This window comes from Leptosomus discolor, chromosome 7, assembly GCF_034619465.1.
Source record: "Leptosomus discolor isolate bLepDis1 chromosome 7, bLepDis1.hap2, whole genome shotgun sequence".
NCBI classification, from domain to species: domain Eukaryota; kingdom Metazoa; phylum Chordata; class Aves; order Leptosomiformes; family Leptosomidae; genus Leptosomus; species Leptosomus discolor.
This window is the reverse complement of record NC_141397.1, coordinates 34,795,454-34,814,158: the sequence shown is the minus strand read 5'-3', so window position 1 is coordinate 34,814,158 and position 18,705 is coordinate 34,795,454. Positions and strand designations below refer to the sequence as shown.

Here is an 18,705-nt window from a genome sequence, read left to right as displayed (position 1 = left end):
AACCTCCTTAAGAATTAAAACCCAGTATTTTAATATAAAAATAGTTAGCATTTCTAGAGGTGGTTTTAATTAATATTTGTCATGAAAGCATAAAAAGTTCCTGCGCACAGAAATTTCTGTGCACAACAGCAACAGAAATTCTATCATTCATGTGAATGACAGCAGTCAGAAAGAATGCCTGGAGTTAACATAGCTAAAGTCCTTAATCCAAGATACTGGTATCTTATTGCAAGTGTCTTGACTCACAGGAGTTGTGAGAGTCACATATTAGGGAACAATTCTAAAATCAGGCCCCTTATTGGAAAAATAGTGAATATCTAGGGATCTCACTTGGGACTCTTAGGTTTACAAATTCCTGCCTAGTCCTTAGTAGGCTCTTCTGCAAAATTACTTCTCTGGAATTTGCTCCTTGTTGTTAGACTGACTTTTGGCTCCACATTCTGATTTCAATTAGCAAACATTTGATCCGTACCATATAATTCATCTCATAGAAACCACAGCTTACTCTTTGCTCTTCAATCACATTCATAGAACTGCAACACAAATCTTCTGCTGTGATCCCAATATGATTTTGTTTATCTTGTCACAGTCAGCAGAGGACTGGAAGGCCAAATTATCTGGCATTGTTGAGAAACTATAATCATGTAAACCACTGAAGAATCTGCTCTAATCTTTGTTGGTGTCTCTTTTGTATCTAGAATTTGCTGTCCTGATCTATCACAAAGTCCACATACTTTTCTCACTATCCATTCCTGTCTAAGCAGAAGAAAACCAGTCACCTCTTGCCTTTGTATAGTCTTGCAACAGCCTTTTAATGGGATTTTTTTTTTTTTTTTCAGGAAGCTGATTTTTGCTTTCCATGACAAAACTTAGGAAACAACCTTTTCATTCAACTGACATAGTCCACTTTGCCTTGGAGTTTACTTCTGTATTCTTAAATTTCTTTATAAGCAGAAAGAATGCTGAAAGAGAATTGGTTTTATAAACATAACTTCTTCGGGAATCATTCCTTTTTGAAATAAAGTCTCAGATCCTCCTCTAATTCATGTAATACGAAGCAGAATTTATTCCAAAGATGAAATACCAGTAAACATTAAATAGCAGTTCAGCTCTGCAAGAGATATGCCTGAAATTTTTATTCAAAATAAGTGCCTATTTCCTGTTTGTGAACTGGTTTTCTGACACTTTTTTTTGATGTTTAAATTTCATTTGCTGTTTTCTTAAAATATCCTTCCCCTACTTTAGTGGTGTAACTCTGTCTCTGACTTATTGTCATCTATAAACATGTGTAACAGCCTCTTGTGTTTAGGCAGACTTGGAATTTAAATGTTCTAATAGTAAAAATAAAAAGCTTTTTCCATCTGAAAATCCAAACCAAGCTTACAACTCCATTTTTACACCATACCAGAATATGGGAAATTTTACTCTGATGACAGCAAAGAGATTTTCAAACTGAATTCATGCTCTGAATAAAAAAATCCCTTCTTGAATAGGAACTTTTTTGTTGCTTTCTTCCGAGGAATATTTAAGCATCTCAGTTAAGCTTCCAATACAATATGGGGCAGAATAGCAGCCTAAGGAGCAGTACACCTTTGGGGCAGGTTATAGAGATTTTTGGACAAGTCAAAGTACTCAAGCAGGGGTAGGTGAGTGGAGTAATCAGTTTGACACATTGCATGGATGGTGATGTTGCTCAATCAATGGCAGCTGCTGTTTACTTCTGATACAGAAATGCATGACCAGATTCATCTGCCTTGCACAGTTGTGGACCAAACCATGTGGACCATTTTGGAAGACATCATTGAGAAGGTTCTTCAGCAATATGTAGTGTTTTCTACCATTGTGTACGATTCACAACAAAGGTTTCAGAGCATGCCATAGCACAAAGACAAAGCTGCCAGCCCTGAAGCAGACCCTTGTGACCTTGGTCATGTTGCTGGACTTCTGTCTAGCCTTTGATGCAGAGAAATAGAAGACAATTCTAATATACCAGCACAAAATAAATGAGGAAGGGCACCCTAGTCTGTTGGTTTTCTGGTTGTTTCCTTCTGATAGGATTTAAGGCATGTGATGGCTTTTCTCTTCCTTTCTATCTTGCTTCAAGTAATGAAACTTGCTTCAAGTCATGAAACTACTGGGAGAGAAATGCTAGTGACACTACTATGTGTGTGTAGGTATGTGTGTGACAATGTTCACAATGATGGACCACAGCTGTTACTAAAAGCCTGAGAACTGAGTTCTTGAGTGAAGAGCGAGTGGCTCAAACCAAGCCACCAAAGTTATGGCTGAAGGGGTGGCAAAACCCTCTGAGAGCAGGGAAAGGCATCAAGGATGTCACCATTGCTAAGCAACACAGTAGAATGCTACATTTCCAACACACCTAGCAAGCGTCTCTTCCCCTCTTCGGATGCAAAACTATTAACTACAGTATGGACTCCGACAAGGTTTGGTTGCCAGAAATGAGATGAAAGCCACTCAGGTCATAGATGGCCCTTGAATGATACCGTAGTGGGTAATGGCAGCAAACCCTAAATAGAGACAAACTATGCAAACAGCAGGACGATGGGAATGTAGGTCAAGTGCTCTTAACTCAGGCACTTCCTAGCCTGGACTGCACTCTCTCCCTGTGCTTCAGGGAGACATTTGCACTGGCAACGCCTATGTGGGGCCACGAAGAATCAGCCGTGTTAGCTCTGCCTGACCTAGCCCCAGACCTAGAAGCAGAACGTTCATGGAATTAGCACAGCACTCCCTCTGAGCTACTCAGTTCTGCTGAAAAGCAAGGTATACTAACTTAGGCCACACACTGCATTACTACTGCCATAGTGTTGCTGGTACCCTAGCCGAAGTCTCTGCACGGACCGCACTTATACCATCCAGACATACCAAATGTCTAACTCCTGCCTTTATTAAAGTGATCTGCTAGGAATATGAACTGAAGTGTACCTTCTCTGCTACTACTGCACAGTTTGAGTATCCATCCTCTCGCCCTGCACTGCCGAAGACAGCTCTCATTTACGCAACTCCTCAGGAGCTGCCTGGGGAAAGACGAAAGATCTCCTCGTGTCTTTTTCAAGGGAAGACAAAGCGGGGAGGTGAGGTTAAAAAAAAGACTTGATCATGTTCAGCAGTGACGACTCTAAAACTATCCCATCACATGGCTCTATGGAGAGCAAAGTAAACTGATTAATGAAATTTTCTGGGTCTTTTTCTAGCTTCTTGCTTTCTGCCCTTCAGGGGAATGCAATGAAAATGTCTTTTCTCCTTGTGACTCATGAACTCTCAGTGCCTACTCTCTGAGCAGCTGAGATAAAAAGGATATGTAGGCATCTCCCTTTCTCAGGCAAAATAGACACTGTGAAGGGAGAAGGAGTACTTGGGGCTGGAGAAAGGAGATTAAAATAGCACAGATCACAGGTATTTACATTCCTGGTGGAAATATTATTCAGACAGCTAAATAGCATCCAAACCTTCATCTATTTGCCCCTATTCCTATTGGTTAACTAAGGAAAGCTGCCAGCATGGTATCTGTCCAACAGCTGCTGGCTCAAAAAACAAGGCAGACTATTGTGAATATAAAGAAGAAAGAAAATACATCAGCATGAGCAACATCATTTTTCATATTCTGCTTTTTGCTTATACCTGTTTGGTATCCGTGGCAGCTAGGTCATTTTGCAAAAGTTAAGTGCATTTCCAGAGCTGCAGTATTTAAAAGCAGGCTTTGCTTTTGCTTCAGACTGCGTGACAAAATTTAAAATGTTCTTTGGTACTATGGCTTTTGACATCAAGGTAATTAACAGCTATTGCATTTTAAAGTTTCGCAGCATCCCACAGTTTTTACAATGTTGGTAACTGGTGACACATCCCGTTTGGGAAGTGGTCTGAGCTGTTGTATCACCTGAGCTATCAGGTGACTGTTTAATAAGCACAAAAAGCTGTAGCAATGTCACTGACTGAAGAGTTATCCCCGGAAAATCCACTGTTTCAAGCTACAGCTATAAAGAAGTCGCAGAACCATCATCTCTGTACCTGAAGGTGGCACTAAAGCCCCAGGGCAGAGACCCATCACACTGATGCCCAGGGGCCAGGTTTTCAAGAGTAAGTCCCAGCACGCATGGCAAGCCTTGGAAAATATGTCTTTCTTACAAGTGTTTAGAAAAGACAGCTGAATGATATTCTGGTATTCCCTAAAGAATGCAACAATCAGTCATATCATTGTATTATTCTTCTTTTCCTTCCCTGACAAATTCTGGGTGAGTGAGCAACTCCATATTTTCGGCAGTTTTAGTTTCTTCACAAATTTATTGCTTGTATTTATTTGTCCACTGTTTTTTTTTCCCAGTTTTGTTGAATAATTTGCATAATCAAAAGTGATTATCAGTTCTCAAATAAGTAAAATGCTCCTGTATTTGCTATTCACAGTTATTGTCATCTGAGGCACACAGAGTTACTCAACAACTTTATGTAGAAAATGAAATTCTCCTCTCACTGCCTATTAAAAAAAAAAAGCAACCAAAAGATATTTTCTGGAAAGACTGTGATATTTAGAGAGGTTAAATTTAGCACAGGAAAAAACCTAGCAAAATCAACAAGAACCTATAACACCATTGATGTGTGAATGGTAAGTATAAATATAAATGCTTTAACAACTTATCATCAATCAGGAAAAAGTATTTTTCCCACATGTTGTACATAAATCATGCTGTATTATCTCTGTTCTGGTTATGCAACCTAGATGCATGGAAATTAGATTAACTTTTCTTGAAACTGCCTAATTTTTCTAAATCAGTTTATCTTGCTTAAAAACCGCTTTTCTTCAAAATATATTTTTTTCTTGATGTGACAGAGAAAATCTATGGAAATGGGTTTTCCTCAGACCTTGGCACAGACCACTGAGCATCTATCTGTATATTCTTCTTAATAATGGTATTAATTGCAGAATAGTTTCAGTATTTAAAATATCATTTAGTTAGTACTAATTGTTTGTTGCTCACAATGAAGTAAATGAAAATATCTATATTAGATCCTTTTTATTGCAGCTTATGCCACAAATGGTTTTATTCATCTGACACCATTTTTACAGGATTAGCCCCAGAATTAGCCTTACTAAAAGTATGCAAACAAAGTGCTTACGGTTTCCAGAACAGCCCTTGAGCCTGAAATTCTCCCAGTTGTAAGCCAACAGCTGAGATGCTTCCTAAAAATACGTGTTGTACCATGTTGGCACACCTTTCACACAGCAGCGGCTGGCTACTGGGAGATGTGAGTCTCCAGCTCTAGCAGTGGTTCATGCAATTCAGCGTTTGCACAAAGAACCAGCACACTCACTGTAAAACAGAAGAAAGTCTCCACAGTGCCTGCGCAGTAAGTCAGTGGTCTTTCTAAAACTTCTGCTAACGAGAACATAACCAAGTTAAACCAACATGGTTCAATGGGAGAGAAACAAGACTGAGAATGCTGTTTAACCATATACAGAGCTCCTGCAGTCCAGCAGCTAGAAAAACTGTCACTCAGGAAGGTGGTTTTTACCCTTGTCTCCTCTCAAAAATTGTTAAACTATCAGTAGCTTGGAGTTTGCTGACTATTCAAAGGCAGTTTTAACATATAGATATTGCCAGCCAACAGCCTTCCCAGAGCTTTTAATACTCAGATTTTCACGATGCCAAAGAGCCTAATAAATACAAACATTGCTTATGCATTTGAATAGGTAAGCACCATAAGCACATCTGTAACATCCAAAGGGTACTTATGCATGTTAATTAGCCCTTGTATTCAGCATCATTTACAATTGATACAGAGAGTGGAAACCAGGGCAACATTCCTTATGACAAGTTATCCAATATTATTTATTGTACAGGGAATAGATCTTCTAAGTGGAATCGAGAAGAACAAGGGTAGATGCACAGATCAGCAAAGAGGCCAAGTATCTACCCAGCACACTGATTTCAAAGAATGGTTGTTACATTGATCCCAAATTTCTGAATTTTCTACCTACACTGATTTTTCTTCCTGTCTGATTATTATCATGCAAATCTCACAGAGAAAATGGTACCACATAAGTACTTGATTTGCAATTGAAAAGATCTGAAAATGGCATTTGATCTCAGATGAAAAGCTCTTTTTGAAACAGCACCTGAAGATGCTGCTGGACATTACTGAAATTTGATAGGCATCCATATGTCTTAACTCCCCTTATTGTCCTTTGGAGTAAATGCACAATGCTTTTAACAATAGTGGTAGACGACTAGGTATTTCTGTAAAACCTGGCCTCAAGAAAACAGAAAGAGTTTATTCTTCTTCCTTTACTATTGCCTAGTTCTGGTCTTTCAGCAGGCAAGAATGCCATTACTTTCCGGTACTTGAATTTTTAAAACTAGTTGATCGCTAAAGAAAAGCTGACTTAAAACTAAGAAACTTTAAGAAGTACATTCCTTAGGGATGCAGAATTCACTGTGCAAGTCACAGTAGCTGGAATGATGAAAAGCATTTAAGATGCTGGAACTCACTCTTGACCTTTTGGAAGGCCACAGGACAGCAAAACAGCATCTTCCTGATTACTACTCTGTTTCGTGACTAGGGACAAAATCCAGAAGGTCTCATATTCATGGATCATATGGCACTCACATACCTCCACCATGTGCCAAACTATATAAAGATAGCTGCTATACAGCTAGTCGTGGGCTGCTCTGAGTTTCAAAGTCAGGGATTTTTTCTTTCCACCTAAAAACTGTATTTGGCACCACAGCAAGCGGAAACCGTTATCAGTTTGTCCGAAACAAACTTCTGAGGCTGATAGGCACAGCACCTACCAATACTGCAGGTCACAGGACAAAAATTAAATGAAGTGATCACATGTTGTTGACTCAGATAAACAGCACAGAGTCCACAGAAATTACAGAACAAGATAAACTTAAATCATAAAGGAGGTGGGCATGGTCTTGGACATCAAGACAACAAAAAAATCCCATCAGAGCTTAACTGTTAGGCAGAAAAACTTTAAGAGTGGAAGATAATAGAGCTAAGTCATTCCTGATTTCTCCATTCTAGGTAACAGTAGAGCCAGGGATGTGTTTAACCCAAGTGTTCCATTCCTGATCTTACACATAAAAGCAAGCACTGTGACAATATACACAGTCCTCAACATAGTTATCGGCGTGCAGGTGAGAACAGGATGTGACCCCTGTGAACTACAAAAGCATAAGATTTATCATAAAGGCAGCTTCCAAATTCCACTAAAATAAACTCACATCTTCTTCAGCTTTCCCTCAGTGGCCAGTGTGGAACACTTTGCAGGGGGTAATAGGACTTCTGAAAGGCATGACGGGGGTAGACATTTCCCAATTCCCCTGCTTACGGCTAATATAATTTCTATAGGTTTTGCTGTGATTGTGGCAGTTAGCAAATAGATTTTTTAAAAAAATGTCCACGCACTAGGTATCTAAATAATTTCCGATCTTCCTTTGAGAAAGAGCTCCATAGTTTCATTACATGATATGGGTATAAGTATTTCCTTTTATCAATTTTATTTGCTTCTTTTCAGTTTACCTGAACATCAACTTATTTTCACCCCTTTTTGTATTGTAAGATGAAAAAAACCCCATGGATTTAATTTCTTTATCTCAAGTTTATATTCCTTACAGTCAATTTCCCATGTTTGAAATTCTCACTATTCATAATGCACCTTAGATAGAAATACATTACTTCATTAATGATGTACTGTTACGAAACAACTACAAACAAATGAAAAAAATCACTTCTCCAGTGATTTTTGAAAGCCAGTTCAAAAAGTTAGACATCATTTTGTGTGCATGGATACTAGAAAGCAAAGTCCTATGACTTACCTGCACAGCCCAGAGGTAGTCCAGACGCAGCTTCAAGTCCACCTGTCTGGAATGCAGTGCCAAAGCACAAGAAAATAGCAAAATGGCTAGTATTGGTTCATAGCCACGCATATAAAAGGAGCCACCCCTTAAAAATAAAAGGAAAATAAATGGGTTATTTCAGGTTCTAATACCTAACACGGCATATTTTTAAATCAGTTCTTTAGTTTAGAATATGTGGGTACCCCCTAATCAGTAGCGTTTTCTGAGGAGGCTCATGTGGGCAGAGAGATAGGTGATAGTAAATCTGATCACTGCATCACACCAACATTCAACTTCTTGAGGATTTTATAATGCTATACATTATTGTAACATGTGTACCTGCTTTTAACTAGGAAATATAAACCACTTAAAAACTCAAAAGCTTAAATGAAATTGGAATTGGTTGAGGACTGCTGAAATACAGAAGTGAAGTTTTTAACTGTTTTTCTCTTTCATGTTAGACTGCAGTGTGTTCAGCTGAGGTATGTTGGCATAAACCGACAGAACAACGGGGTAACAGTTGCTAGTTCCCAAAAGCTGGTCTCTTGTTGATGGATATTACTAGATCCTACAACTGGTGGGGAAAGCATGGCTTAAGTATTTCTTACAGTCTACTGAGTATATAGCCCTAAGCAGCACTGAATGCTACAGGACAATTCACAGATGAGCAGACGATGTCGTGACTATCTACACACAACTTCAACTTTGCAAGGTACCTACCCCACTGCTTTTCTGTAACCACTGAGTTCCAGAATAACTATGTACAAAATAGTAACAAAAAGCAGAAGAATCATTTTTGGCAAGGAAGATACACGTAGAAATATTGCCAAGGTGAGAGTCCCCACTATACAGGAAAGGAAAGCATAGTGGGCTGTGTCACATGGAAGTTCATTCATTGTTTTATTTGTTCCACCAGGAGAAATAATAACTATTGAACTGCTGGAGTTGGTATTCCAAACCCAAGGCATACAGCCAACCTAGAAAAGACAGGAGAGGCAAGAAGGGGACAAAGTTAAATATGAAATAACCAGAAATGCAGCTGCGATAGATGACTGTAGGTTGTTTCTAATTGGAAAATATGGCTGTGGAGTTCCCATCCACCTCACTGCTCTAATAAAATCTCCCTCCTTTTGCTGTAATGCTTTACTTGGTTTTAGGTGTTGGATGCTCTTTGTCCATTAGAGGCCAGTAAGGCCAACCAATTAAAGTCTGGGCTTAGTTGAATAGTTTGCCTCCCGGTACTCAAACCCAAGAAATTCTCAAGCCAACATATTCCAGCAAAATTAAGGAACTTCAGTAAACATTTTACGTGGCCATGTGGGTGAGAAAGGTTCTTGCACAGAGCACAGAAAGAAATGTGTTTGTTTTATTATGTAAATTGTATCAATTCCAATTAATAAAATATAAAATAAAAAATATTTTAAACTTTGATTGAAAAGCTAAACATGAATAATATCTTTTATCCACCTCAGAGCTACTTCTGCTATCACGTGATTCAAATACAAGGCCTCATCTTTAATTATCCCTGCCATTTCAGTTATCCTGAGTTCCATTTCCTCCCTAGACTGAGAAATATGGGAAATTTGAGGACATTTAACCTCCTTCTTCCAAAGGCTATGCCATGTACATATCTCAGAGCTGTTACCCAAGGAAGGGAGGAATTTCTGACAAATAGTGCAAGTCCCTAGAGCTCCGGTTTTAATTGCACTCCAGCCTTTACCCCTTACAAAGGGAGAGAGTAAGAGTTAGCATAAAGTGGGAGAGTGGGATGGTAGTGAGAAATTCATTTTAAGAGGCACTGCCACCTAAGCCCTGCCCTGTACTTAAGCTTCTCTTTTGAAGTGTGTTATTAGACCTTTTTATTTCATCCTAACCACTGATAATGAAATTTTATAGCATGCTGTAAAATAACTGACAACCTGAAAGGTGATTAAGCAATATATTTTACAGGGGGTTGTAGTCATTTAAAAAGATGAGACATAACAGATAAAATGTGAGTTAAAGCATATTGGCTAACATTATGAAATGAAATGAGAAAGAGTGAAGTGAGAAATCTGTTTAATGTGATTTTGTTCAATATCCTTAAAAATGCGGTCATACTAAACTCATCTGAAAACATAGGCATGCATGAGGGCTTCATAAATGATGGACAATCCATCCAGGAGAACACCATCTCCTCTACAACCAAGAGTGAAACTTCAATACCTAGCACCTCTGCTAGCTGAGAATTCTAGAGGTACTACATTGGAGGAACAAATATTTTCTACTGATTAAACATTTCTCCTAAGGATTTCAACGGTTACAGGCTATTTTTGTTTCAATAAAGGATAAAGTTATATTTGTGATCTAAGTTGTAACTGAATGATTACTGCCTTGTTGGAGGCCAGAACTTCTGAATTCTAGTCTGCCTTCTTCCACTGATGTTCAACATTGCCTTACGCCTTATGATGTGTTTCTCATTTTCACCCATCTTTAAGTGTCAACAACAGTCCTTTTTACGGTTGGCCAAAGTGATCTGTGGGGGCTGATCCACAAAGGTTCCAGCTGTCATAATATTAATCTCAATCCCAAAGCCAGAAACACAGGGCTGGCTGAGATCCTAGCTAGCTTGGAGGTACTGCACATCTCTATCCATTTTGTGCTTATACGCACATTAAGAGCCACATGTACGTCTGTGTGCTATTAGGGCTATGCATTACTCACACAGCTTGATGTACAGGAATTCCCAGAAATGTCTGAACATCAGTAATTCTTGGTGCCTCTCAGGACATTGGAATTTGCAGACAAGGGATCCTCTGCCCATTCATTTCATGGGAATCAGCTTGGTAGATGTTCTCAGGGCAGGTCCAGGGACGAGTGAATACACAAAATAAGAGGCTTGGCACCTCAGTTAGCACTGGGAATTGCTCATGAAATCAGTCTTCCTATTGGTCAGAACACATTGCCTAAAGCCCTCAGAGAGGCATGATTTGAGACATCTGCCTCCTCAGCATTTCCAATTGTGTTAGCGTGCTATTTTTTTGTGCGAATTCTTCCCTTTGGGTACTCTAACATGTTTAATTCCTTAGCATTAGCAGTCAAAATGCTGAAATTGACTGCTGGGAATTTGACAAGGCAGCTAAATGCCAGACTTTTAGGTAGAAGTTTAAATCCTATTTGACATTCAAGTGCACCATGTAGCTGTTAATCTATAGTAAAAGAAGCTCAATTTTCAGAAGTATTGAGCAAGTTCACTTCATACGAGAGAAGCTTCCTAGACATTAGATGTGAATGGATCATGTAAGTAGCACAGTGTAAGCACCTCTTGTTATGCAATACTGTCCATCTTTTAGGATCTTGTTATCTTTTCTGATCTGCCTGGACTGAAAATATCCCCCTGTTATTATAAAGAAATGCGTTCTATAAGTTGCCACATAGAAGTAAGCGAAGTTGTTTGATACCATGCCTTGTCTGTCACAAAATATCAGCCACTGAACTCGTAAGCAAGCTGAACATTTAAAAATAGTTTCCCCATAAAGTACACGACATGATCAGACTCTGTGATATTAAGGTATGATATAAAATTTTCTAGAGATGTTGACTAGGTATTATCTATGTAATTTGCTAATAGCTTTGCCATTCCTAATTCAACACCCTGACTCAGGGCAGTGAAAGTTCAAATTATAGCAAAGGGCTTTAATCATGAAGAAACATGCTCTGCAAGTATGAATAATAAAAAGAGTAGAAATTCACCAGCCGAGAATATGGTATGTGTTTAATGGATCCATAACAGGTTGTTCTTTGAACAGAATGCTAAATTAAGTGACACTTGATTTACATACTCACCACACATCCTTGAGCCACAGAGTATATTAAGATCACAATAAAAATACATAAAATGGTACGAATTTGTATTGTCAGGCACCCTGGAAAACACTAAGAAAGAAAAAAAAAAGATTTATAGATAAAGATTTATAGATAAAGATTTAAAAATAGTTTTTAAAGTAGGGTTGTTATTTTTTAGTAGTCTATAAAGAGAAGTGAACAAGGGATACAGAAATTTTGCCTGCACTGCAAATTAAGGAACAAGAATGCAGTTATTACTGTGTATATGTGTTTTAATTGTATTGCATTTTTGGGGGTAATAAATGTGCAATTATTATACATTATTTCTTACTAGAATTAAAACTCTGTGAAAGGTTAGTAGGATGTCTGCTTATAAACAAATAATAAATTAGGATGGCATTTGGTTTTGTTCTTATGAAGAAATACCCAAAGCATTTTTTGTCTTGCAAATTATCAGCTACACATAGTGATTCAAGAGAACGTACTGCAGTAGCATAGAATTTTGGAGTGGTGTTCGTGTCTTCTGCTATGAATAGTCAGGTTAAATGCCAGGATAGTTTTAATTATCAAGACTCATTAAAAATACTGAATTTGACAGAGCAAAAAGAGCAGTAGAGAATAAAAATGTCTGATGGAATGGAGTCTTGTGAATCTCTTGCTCATCTCCACTTTTACTCTGATTCCATCACTGTGAAGTGCTTGCTGCTGTGAGCACATATGAAGCCAGTGACAGCAGGTGAGAGAGGAAGGATAGGTCTGTCAGGCTATAGTACTTCTGCTTGTTCCAGTCATATTGATCCACTTTGGTTTCAGGGAAAGCTGCTTTCCTTCTTTTTCCCTTGCATTAAGAATGTCTGGGGCATCTATTATCAACTGGATCCATGATATGTCTTTCAGACCACAGGACTTCTTCCAGTGACTTCAAGGGGCAAGAATGAACTCCAAGAAACATGCAAATTTAAAGTGAGAACAATCCCACGTCCCTTAAAAGGAGGGGGCTCAAGACTGGATTTGACTTAAGATCCAATAAAGCAAAAAACCACCTAATTTTTGGATGAAAGTCACCAGTCCTGAAGAAAAGCTGTTCACTTCACGGGCATCATCAACATCAGAAGCATAGCTTCAAGCAGGCAGCAAAGTACTCATAAAGAGGGGCTTCTGTGGCCTTGACACAACAGAAATCACGTATTGAAACTCCTCCCCTTCCTTTCACACAGGCAGAGACATTTCCCCTGTATGTGTGACTATGAATTAAAAGTTTGAGATAGTTATAGGTGAATCAACTTCATTTGGGCTGTGAAACATGAGAATACAGCAATTACAGGAAAAATAAAACCCCATGATCTTCAAATACATTCTCGCTTCAGTACGGATTAGTCCATGTAAATGGAGATGGGGAATAACTAACGTACTATCAGTACTGGACTTATATAAGCATATTATGGATCAGAGTTATTTTGCTACTCCAGAAACCAGTTTAACTACCAGTCAGCATCAGTAAAATATATTAGCATACCCAAGGTATATCACTTTTAACAAAACAGTGAGCATATTATAGAACAAAAACCTTGAACTGCAAGAATCTCACATTGAAAAGCCGTGTGTCAAGGGAGGCGATATAGTAGTGTCCAATGACACTGTGAAAAAAGAGAGAAGACTATTTCTGCATTTTTTCACCACTATCATAGTTTAGGTTGGAAGGGACTTCAAGGGGCCCAAAAGTACTGTCTGCCTTGACCCCCAGGGCCATTTTTGCAGAGCTGGTCAGTTCCCACACTCTCATTGCAGGGAGTTCAGGGCCTGGATTTTGCATTTCCATGCTGTATTTCATAAGATTCCTGTTGGCCCATTCTGCCAACCTATCTAGGTCCCCCTCAATGGTCATCCTGCCAGTGTGCCGGCTGTTCCCCTGAAAGTGGAGTCACCTGAAAATCTGACATGAGTACACTCAATATACTTCTCCAGGTCATTGATAAAAACGTTTAACATGACAGGTCCCAGGATAAACTCCTGTGGTGCCCCACTTATTACTGGCTTCCAGGTAGAATACAACCATAAACTGCTATGCTCTGAATGTAATCATCCAGATGGTTTTTTACCCATCAAGTTGTCCACCCAACTACACCAAAATCCTACGCACACACGAGGTGGAACATGTGTGTTTTTATCCATATAAATAAAAGACAAAATTTTTTTTGAAGGAAATATATATATATTCCATTAATTCAGTTTGCAAACAAATAAGTTACTTACTGGTTGTTAAAGAGAGAATCCCCACAGTACGAAGATGATGCTGCATAATTAATAGTGACAAAGCAAAATGCAGATTCAAAGACAATATGTCTTGACACATTGCACAGACATTTTTGTGTGTGTGTGGTACATGTATGTTCTAAATGTTGACATGCTAGGCTATTGGGTTAAAAAGGAAAATAAACCTTTAAAAGGTAAGGTATAAGACATATCTTAATTGAAACTGACTGACACTTAAAAGATTTTTACTTCTGACTTTTGGTCATTCGAAGATTGCGTCTGCTTTTTTATGATAGCATAGCATTTCTGGCTTCATTTTATCTGTTTTCTTTTATTTGTGGAATTTTTATTAGCTAAATAAGTACTGTCAGATCCACAAAATGCTAGGTAACTGCTACAGTAAAACATCAGTATAGTGGTTTTATCAGTGAGGTATTTGATGCTGAAGCATGGAGAAGTTGAGTCACTTGTTCAGTGCAAAATAGCAAATAACTGCCAGAAGAGTGATTAAAATAGGGGAACGATCAGTTTATAATTCTATATTCATTACACATAGGATATTCATTATTTATTACATAAGACAAATTTTCACCACTAAATTCAATATTCTGAGATTTTGTATTTATTTATTTTTCTAATGCTGGATTTGATCCTGTAAGGTACTGCATCTCTAGAGGAACCTGAAATAAATTCAAATTCTCTTGACTGCCAAAACAGCTGGAACAAACCTTAGGTTTGCACTAGCCCCAGGGAAATAGCATAAAGAGGAGCAATTTCCTACAAACTTCATCTGTGTTTCTACCATCCATAGGCAGAAAAACAGATGATAAACTACTGTGCCTTTATGAAACAAAAGAGATCACCAAAATTACTCCCAAATAATTGTGTAAGTTTATAAATAAAGATCTGCTCTGTACCAGATATCTGCTAATAACTATGTTTCCATGAAAACAATTACTTTCCTCCTGCCAAACGGCATTTTTTCTTAACTAAAAATCAGTGTGTGCTAATCAGCAAAGCTGATTAACTGTGTAGGTGTTTTCTCCTGATATTTGGCTGAAAAGACTAAATTTAGATTAAGCCACTACAGATTTCTTTCATCAGAAAATTAATCTGTAGATGCTTTATTCTGATCTGGCAGACCTAGTCCTTTCCTACAACAACCAAATGTCCTTCTGCATCATTAATGTTGTGAAAATGTAATGCAGGAGAATTAATCATTACTAAAGGTTTTGAAAAGGCCAAGGGCTGCGTGTGCAAAACATTGTGCTTTACCATCAGAACAGCTGCTGCTTTGGCAGGAAAAGTTTTGAAAACAGAGAGCAAGATAGCAGGACTTTATACCCAGGCACCAGCTGGAATGAAAGGGAGAATTAGTGTGCTCCATAGTCAGAAAGGAGAAAAATTCAGGTTAAAGCAGCTTTTTATCTGAACACTGGAATGATTTAGTAGCTAGTGGTAGGTGTTCAGCGGAGACGTAGAAAAAAGACAAAAAGCATAACATTAACAGCACTGGATCCTACACCGCTGTAACACTTACTCATGTAAAAAGTCTACTTTCAGGTGAACCATCTTTGTTTTTGAAGGGCCTAACACATTACTTAGCAATGAACTTGAAAGCACATAGATTTCAGACTCTACGAATCCGCGAAGCATGCACTGATGGCTTCATATTCCAAAGGACAAACAACGCATAGCCACCAAAGGAAGAATAGTCATAAAATCTTAAAGCACTTACTTGTACTCGTGTGACATGTAGGTACATAATACAAGCCACTAGGAAGCATATGCAGAACACCAGGAGAACAAGAACTACGGTACTCCTAGAATCAAAGCACAACAGAAGTAAAGCAATGCAACTGAACAAACAGCACAAGGATCCTTCTGAGATTGTATTTTGGAAGAATGGTGGAGGAACGCCCCCTTGCCCTTGCTCTAATACTAACTGTTGCAGAGGAAATTTCACAGTGAAATGCACTCCTCTCAAGAATGAGAAATCAGTAAATGCTCTTGTGTATGGTGCCCACTCTGACCTCAGCAAGGAGATCAAAGCAGCTCAAAAATTCAACTGTATGGTGTGTCAGGGGAGACACTTTCTAATTGTAGGCTGAAAAATGAATATTCAGCATGATGATTCTTACAAGTGGAGTGTGTAACTCAATTACTTGGCCTTGGCAGCTGTGTAACAGTTACCAGATGCTTTCCCTTTCTCATCTCTCCTTCTCAAAGATTCAGGAATCAGAGGTCAGTCAATTCAGCCACTTATCAAGTCAAATAAAATCAGACTAGACTGCAATCCCTTCTTCTAATGAAATAGAGCAACTCCCTCTTTGGAGTCTTCCTCAATGGTTAGAAAAACCCTAGGTTTCACAAAGATGCTGTAATAATTCTTTTAATTCTTAATCTTTCCTATCCTGATATTTCAAAACAGTCCCGTTCTTCATGAGAAGAGGAGTGCAGACCAAGTGGTGCAGATCACACACTTCCCTCCTCCAGAAAACCTGTGTTATTGGAGCAGTACCTTATGGACGTAAGCAAGCTGGCAAAAATTAGTGCACCAGTTCTGGTGCTTTGATTTATGCCGAGGGACAGCCTGGCCCCAAGTAAGCCATGAACCCAGGGCCGTATGACAGCAGCATAACACGATCTTCACACCTTTCTTGTAAGCACAACCCAGCCAGTGCAGAAGATGTGACCCATGGCTGCAGGCGTATGTGTGTCAGTGTCCTTGACCATCACTGTGGAAAGACTGCTTATACAGATTTTCTAACAACAGAAGAGAAGAGTGCAACTCTTCTGCTGTAGAATTTCTCAGTATTGGGCTTTAATTTCAAATTCATGTAACAATTTCCACCAATACACAACAGGGAAAATTCTGTAGTGTAGTGCGTATTCAGAATGGGGATGTGATTTTAGGTGCCATCAGTGTGGATTCTGAATACAAGTATTAATAGACAGCAGGCCTTCCCATGCTTTTAGACAACTGGCTTGTATTCAGGATGGCAGTACGCTAGAAAAAAACAATGCAGGGGACGTGATTGCAACAGTGTCTTTTAAGGCAGAAACAGCCAATCACTGACACTAGTGCTGAGTGGGACCCTGACAGAGATCTGGGTTGGCACCAGTAAAGAAAGGCTACATTGTTTTTTAAAAGTAAACCCAGTATAAGACATCAGAAAGGTCCAGCATCAAGGCTTTCAGTGGGTACGCTGCCTGTATGCCTCCATAATTGGACAGCTGAGGTTGACATGAACATAGCCTTACTTTCACCAACTCCATTTGGGGATATAAAATACGTCTTTAGCTGGGAAGCTGTTTTGCTCAGATGATCATAGGAATTGCGAGAATGCCAAGCCCATTGCTTTCTGTGTATTTATGCATAAACTGGCTTTCTTATAACATCTTCTTGTCTCTGGGTTTTGAACCTCCTCCTTGGAATACTGTGATACATGTCAAATACTATTATCATCACTGCTCCCATTAAAGTAACACATTACACTTCTTGTCCTCGCTTTGCATTCCCTTGTCATACTTATAACCACTTTGGCAATCTAAAGGGCAACTTCAAGCTCCATGTTCTGTGGAGAGGGGAAATTTTCCAATGCTCCCAAACTTTAAGTCTAGCTCATGGTTACATCTGTGTCACAGTGAGGGAAGAGCCTGAAAATTCTAGTAATTTCGTTGTGTAAAGCCACCACCCACAGATGCTGGAAGAGAAAACTTAAGGGGTGGCTTTTCTAACTAATCCAGTGATGAACCAGTCCATCTTCATGGCCTTCAGTGCTCATGTTCTGCTGGAGCTTGTGTGTCTGTAAGATCTGACCTTAAACTGAATCTCTGTCCAACTTGACAGTACTTTTTGGAAAGGTTACCAACTACTGTGCCGTATGATTCTGGAAATTCATTCTAGTTTCAACTACATTAATACTCTTTGTTTCTCCTTATTCTACATTGCCATGTACTGCATCTGGGCTTTACTCCAGAAATAGGTGAAAGAGTTCTTAACTATGCTCCAACTAGTCAGCAGAGGTCATTAGTCTGGAAATTAGATGATCCTTGTGACTTTGAATTCTTCAGATGAAAGGTATTATATGACAAATTTAAATGATGATGATGATTACTATTAAAGTAAAAAATGTGTTTCTCAAACTTTCAATTAGAAATAATAGAATATAGAAGTATTAATCTGATTGGGGATTTGTGAAGAGAAAAGACCAGAATTTAAAATGGGATTTTCAAAAGCATTATCTTGTGGCCAATTTTGTTCCCATTGAAATCCTAATAATTAGTAAAATCGAGTGAAGCTTATTTTGAATGTTTTGACCTTCTCATCCGAAAAAGCTTATCACTAATCATTTTTATACCTTGAACACAATAATAACTACCCACTATAACCCCTAGATTTGAAAGTGAAGTCTAATTGTTTTTTTATTTAGTAAGCATTCACGTAAAATTGACAAAATCTGAAGTAATCAATGAACTATATCACTCAACAATAGGCATCAGACACCCCGCAAATACATTATGAGCATTTGGTTATGTCTGCTTTAGTGCAGACAATGTCTGATTGCAACTCATATGGGAATAGCCAAACTAGGCAGTTTGTGTAGTGACAGCATTGATACCAAAAACCTCAATGCAGGCTATAAATTTGTGTTAAAAAGCTGGATGGATACCTCAGTACTTAGTTCTTGTTAAGCTCTGTATAGTTTTGTCTATGTTGCTATCAATACCTGAAGTACCTTGTCCAAAGCCAGCAGAAATG

The 18,705-nt window shown here is 38.6% G+C and overlaps 1 protein-coding gene across 1 annotated transcript in view; it reads right to left on the bottom strand.

Annotated features, from left to right (window-relative positions):
- ADCY1 (adenylate cyclase 1) overlaps positions 1–18,705 on the bottom strand; it is a 179,614-nt gene that overhangs the window by 35,874 nt on the left and 125,035 nt on the right. Inside the window, exons 11-14 of the mRNA XM_086468155.1 lie at positions 15,679–15,763; positions 11,688–11,777; positions 8,583–8,839; positions 7,842–7,968 (exon numbers count right to left, since the gene is read on the bottom strand). Of these exons, the coding sequence (XP_086324281.1) occupies positions 7,842–7,968; positions 8,583–8,839; positions 11,688–11,777; positions 15,679–15,763 (559 nt within the window). The remainder of the gene's footprint in view (positions 1–7,841; positions 7,969–8,582; positions 8,840–11,687; positions 11,778–15,678; positions 15,764–18,705) is intronic.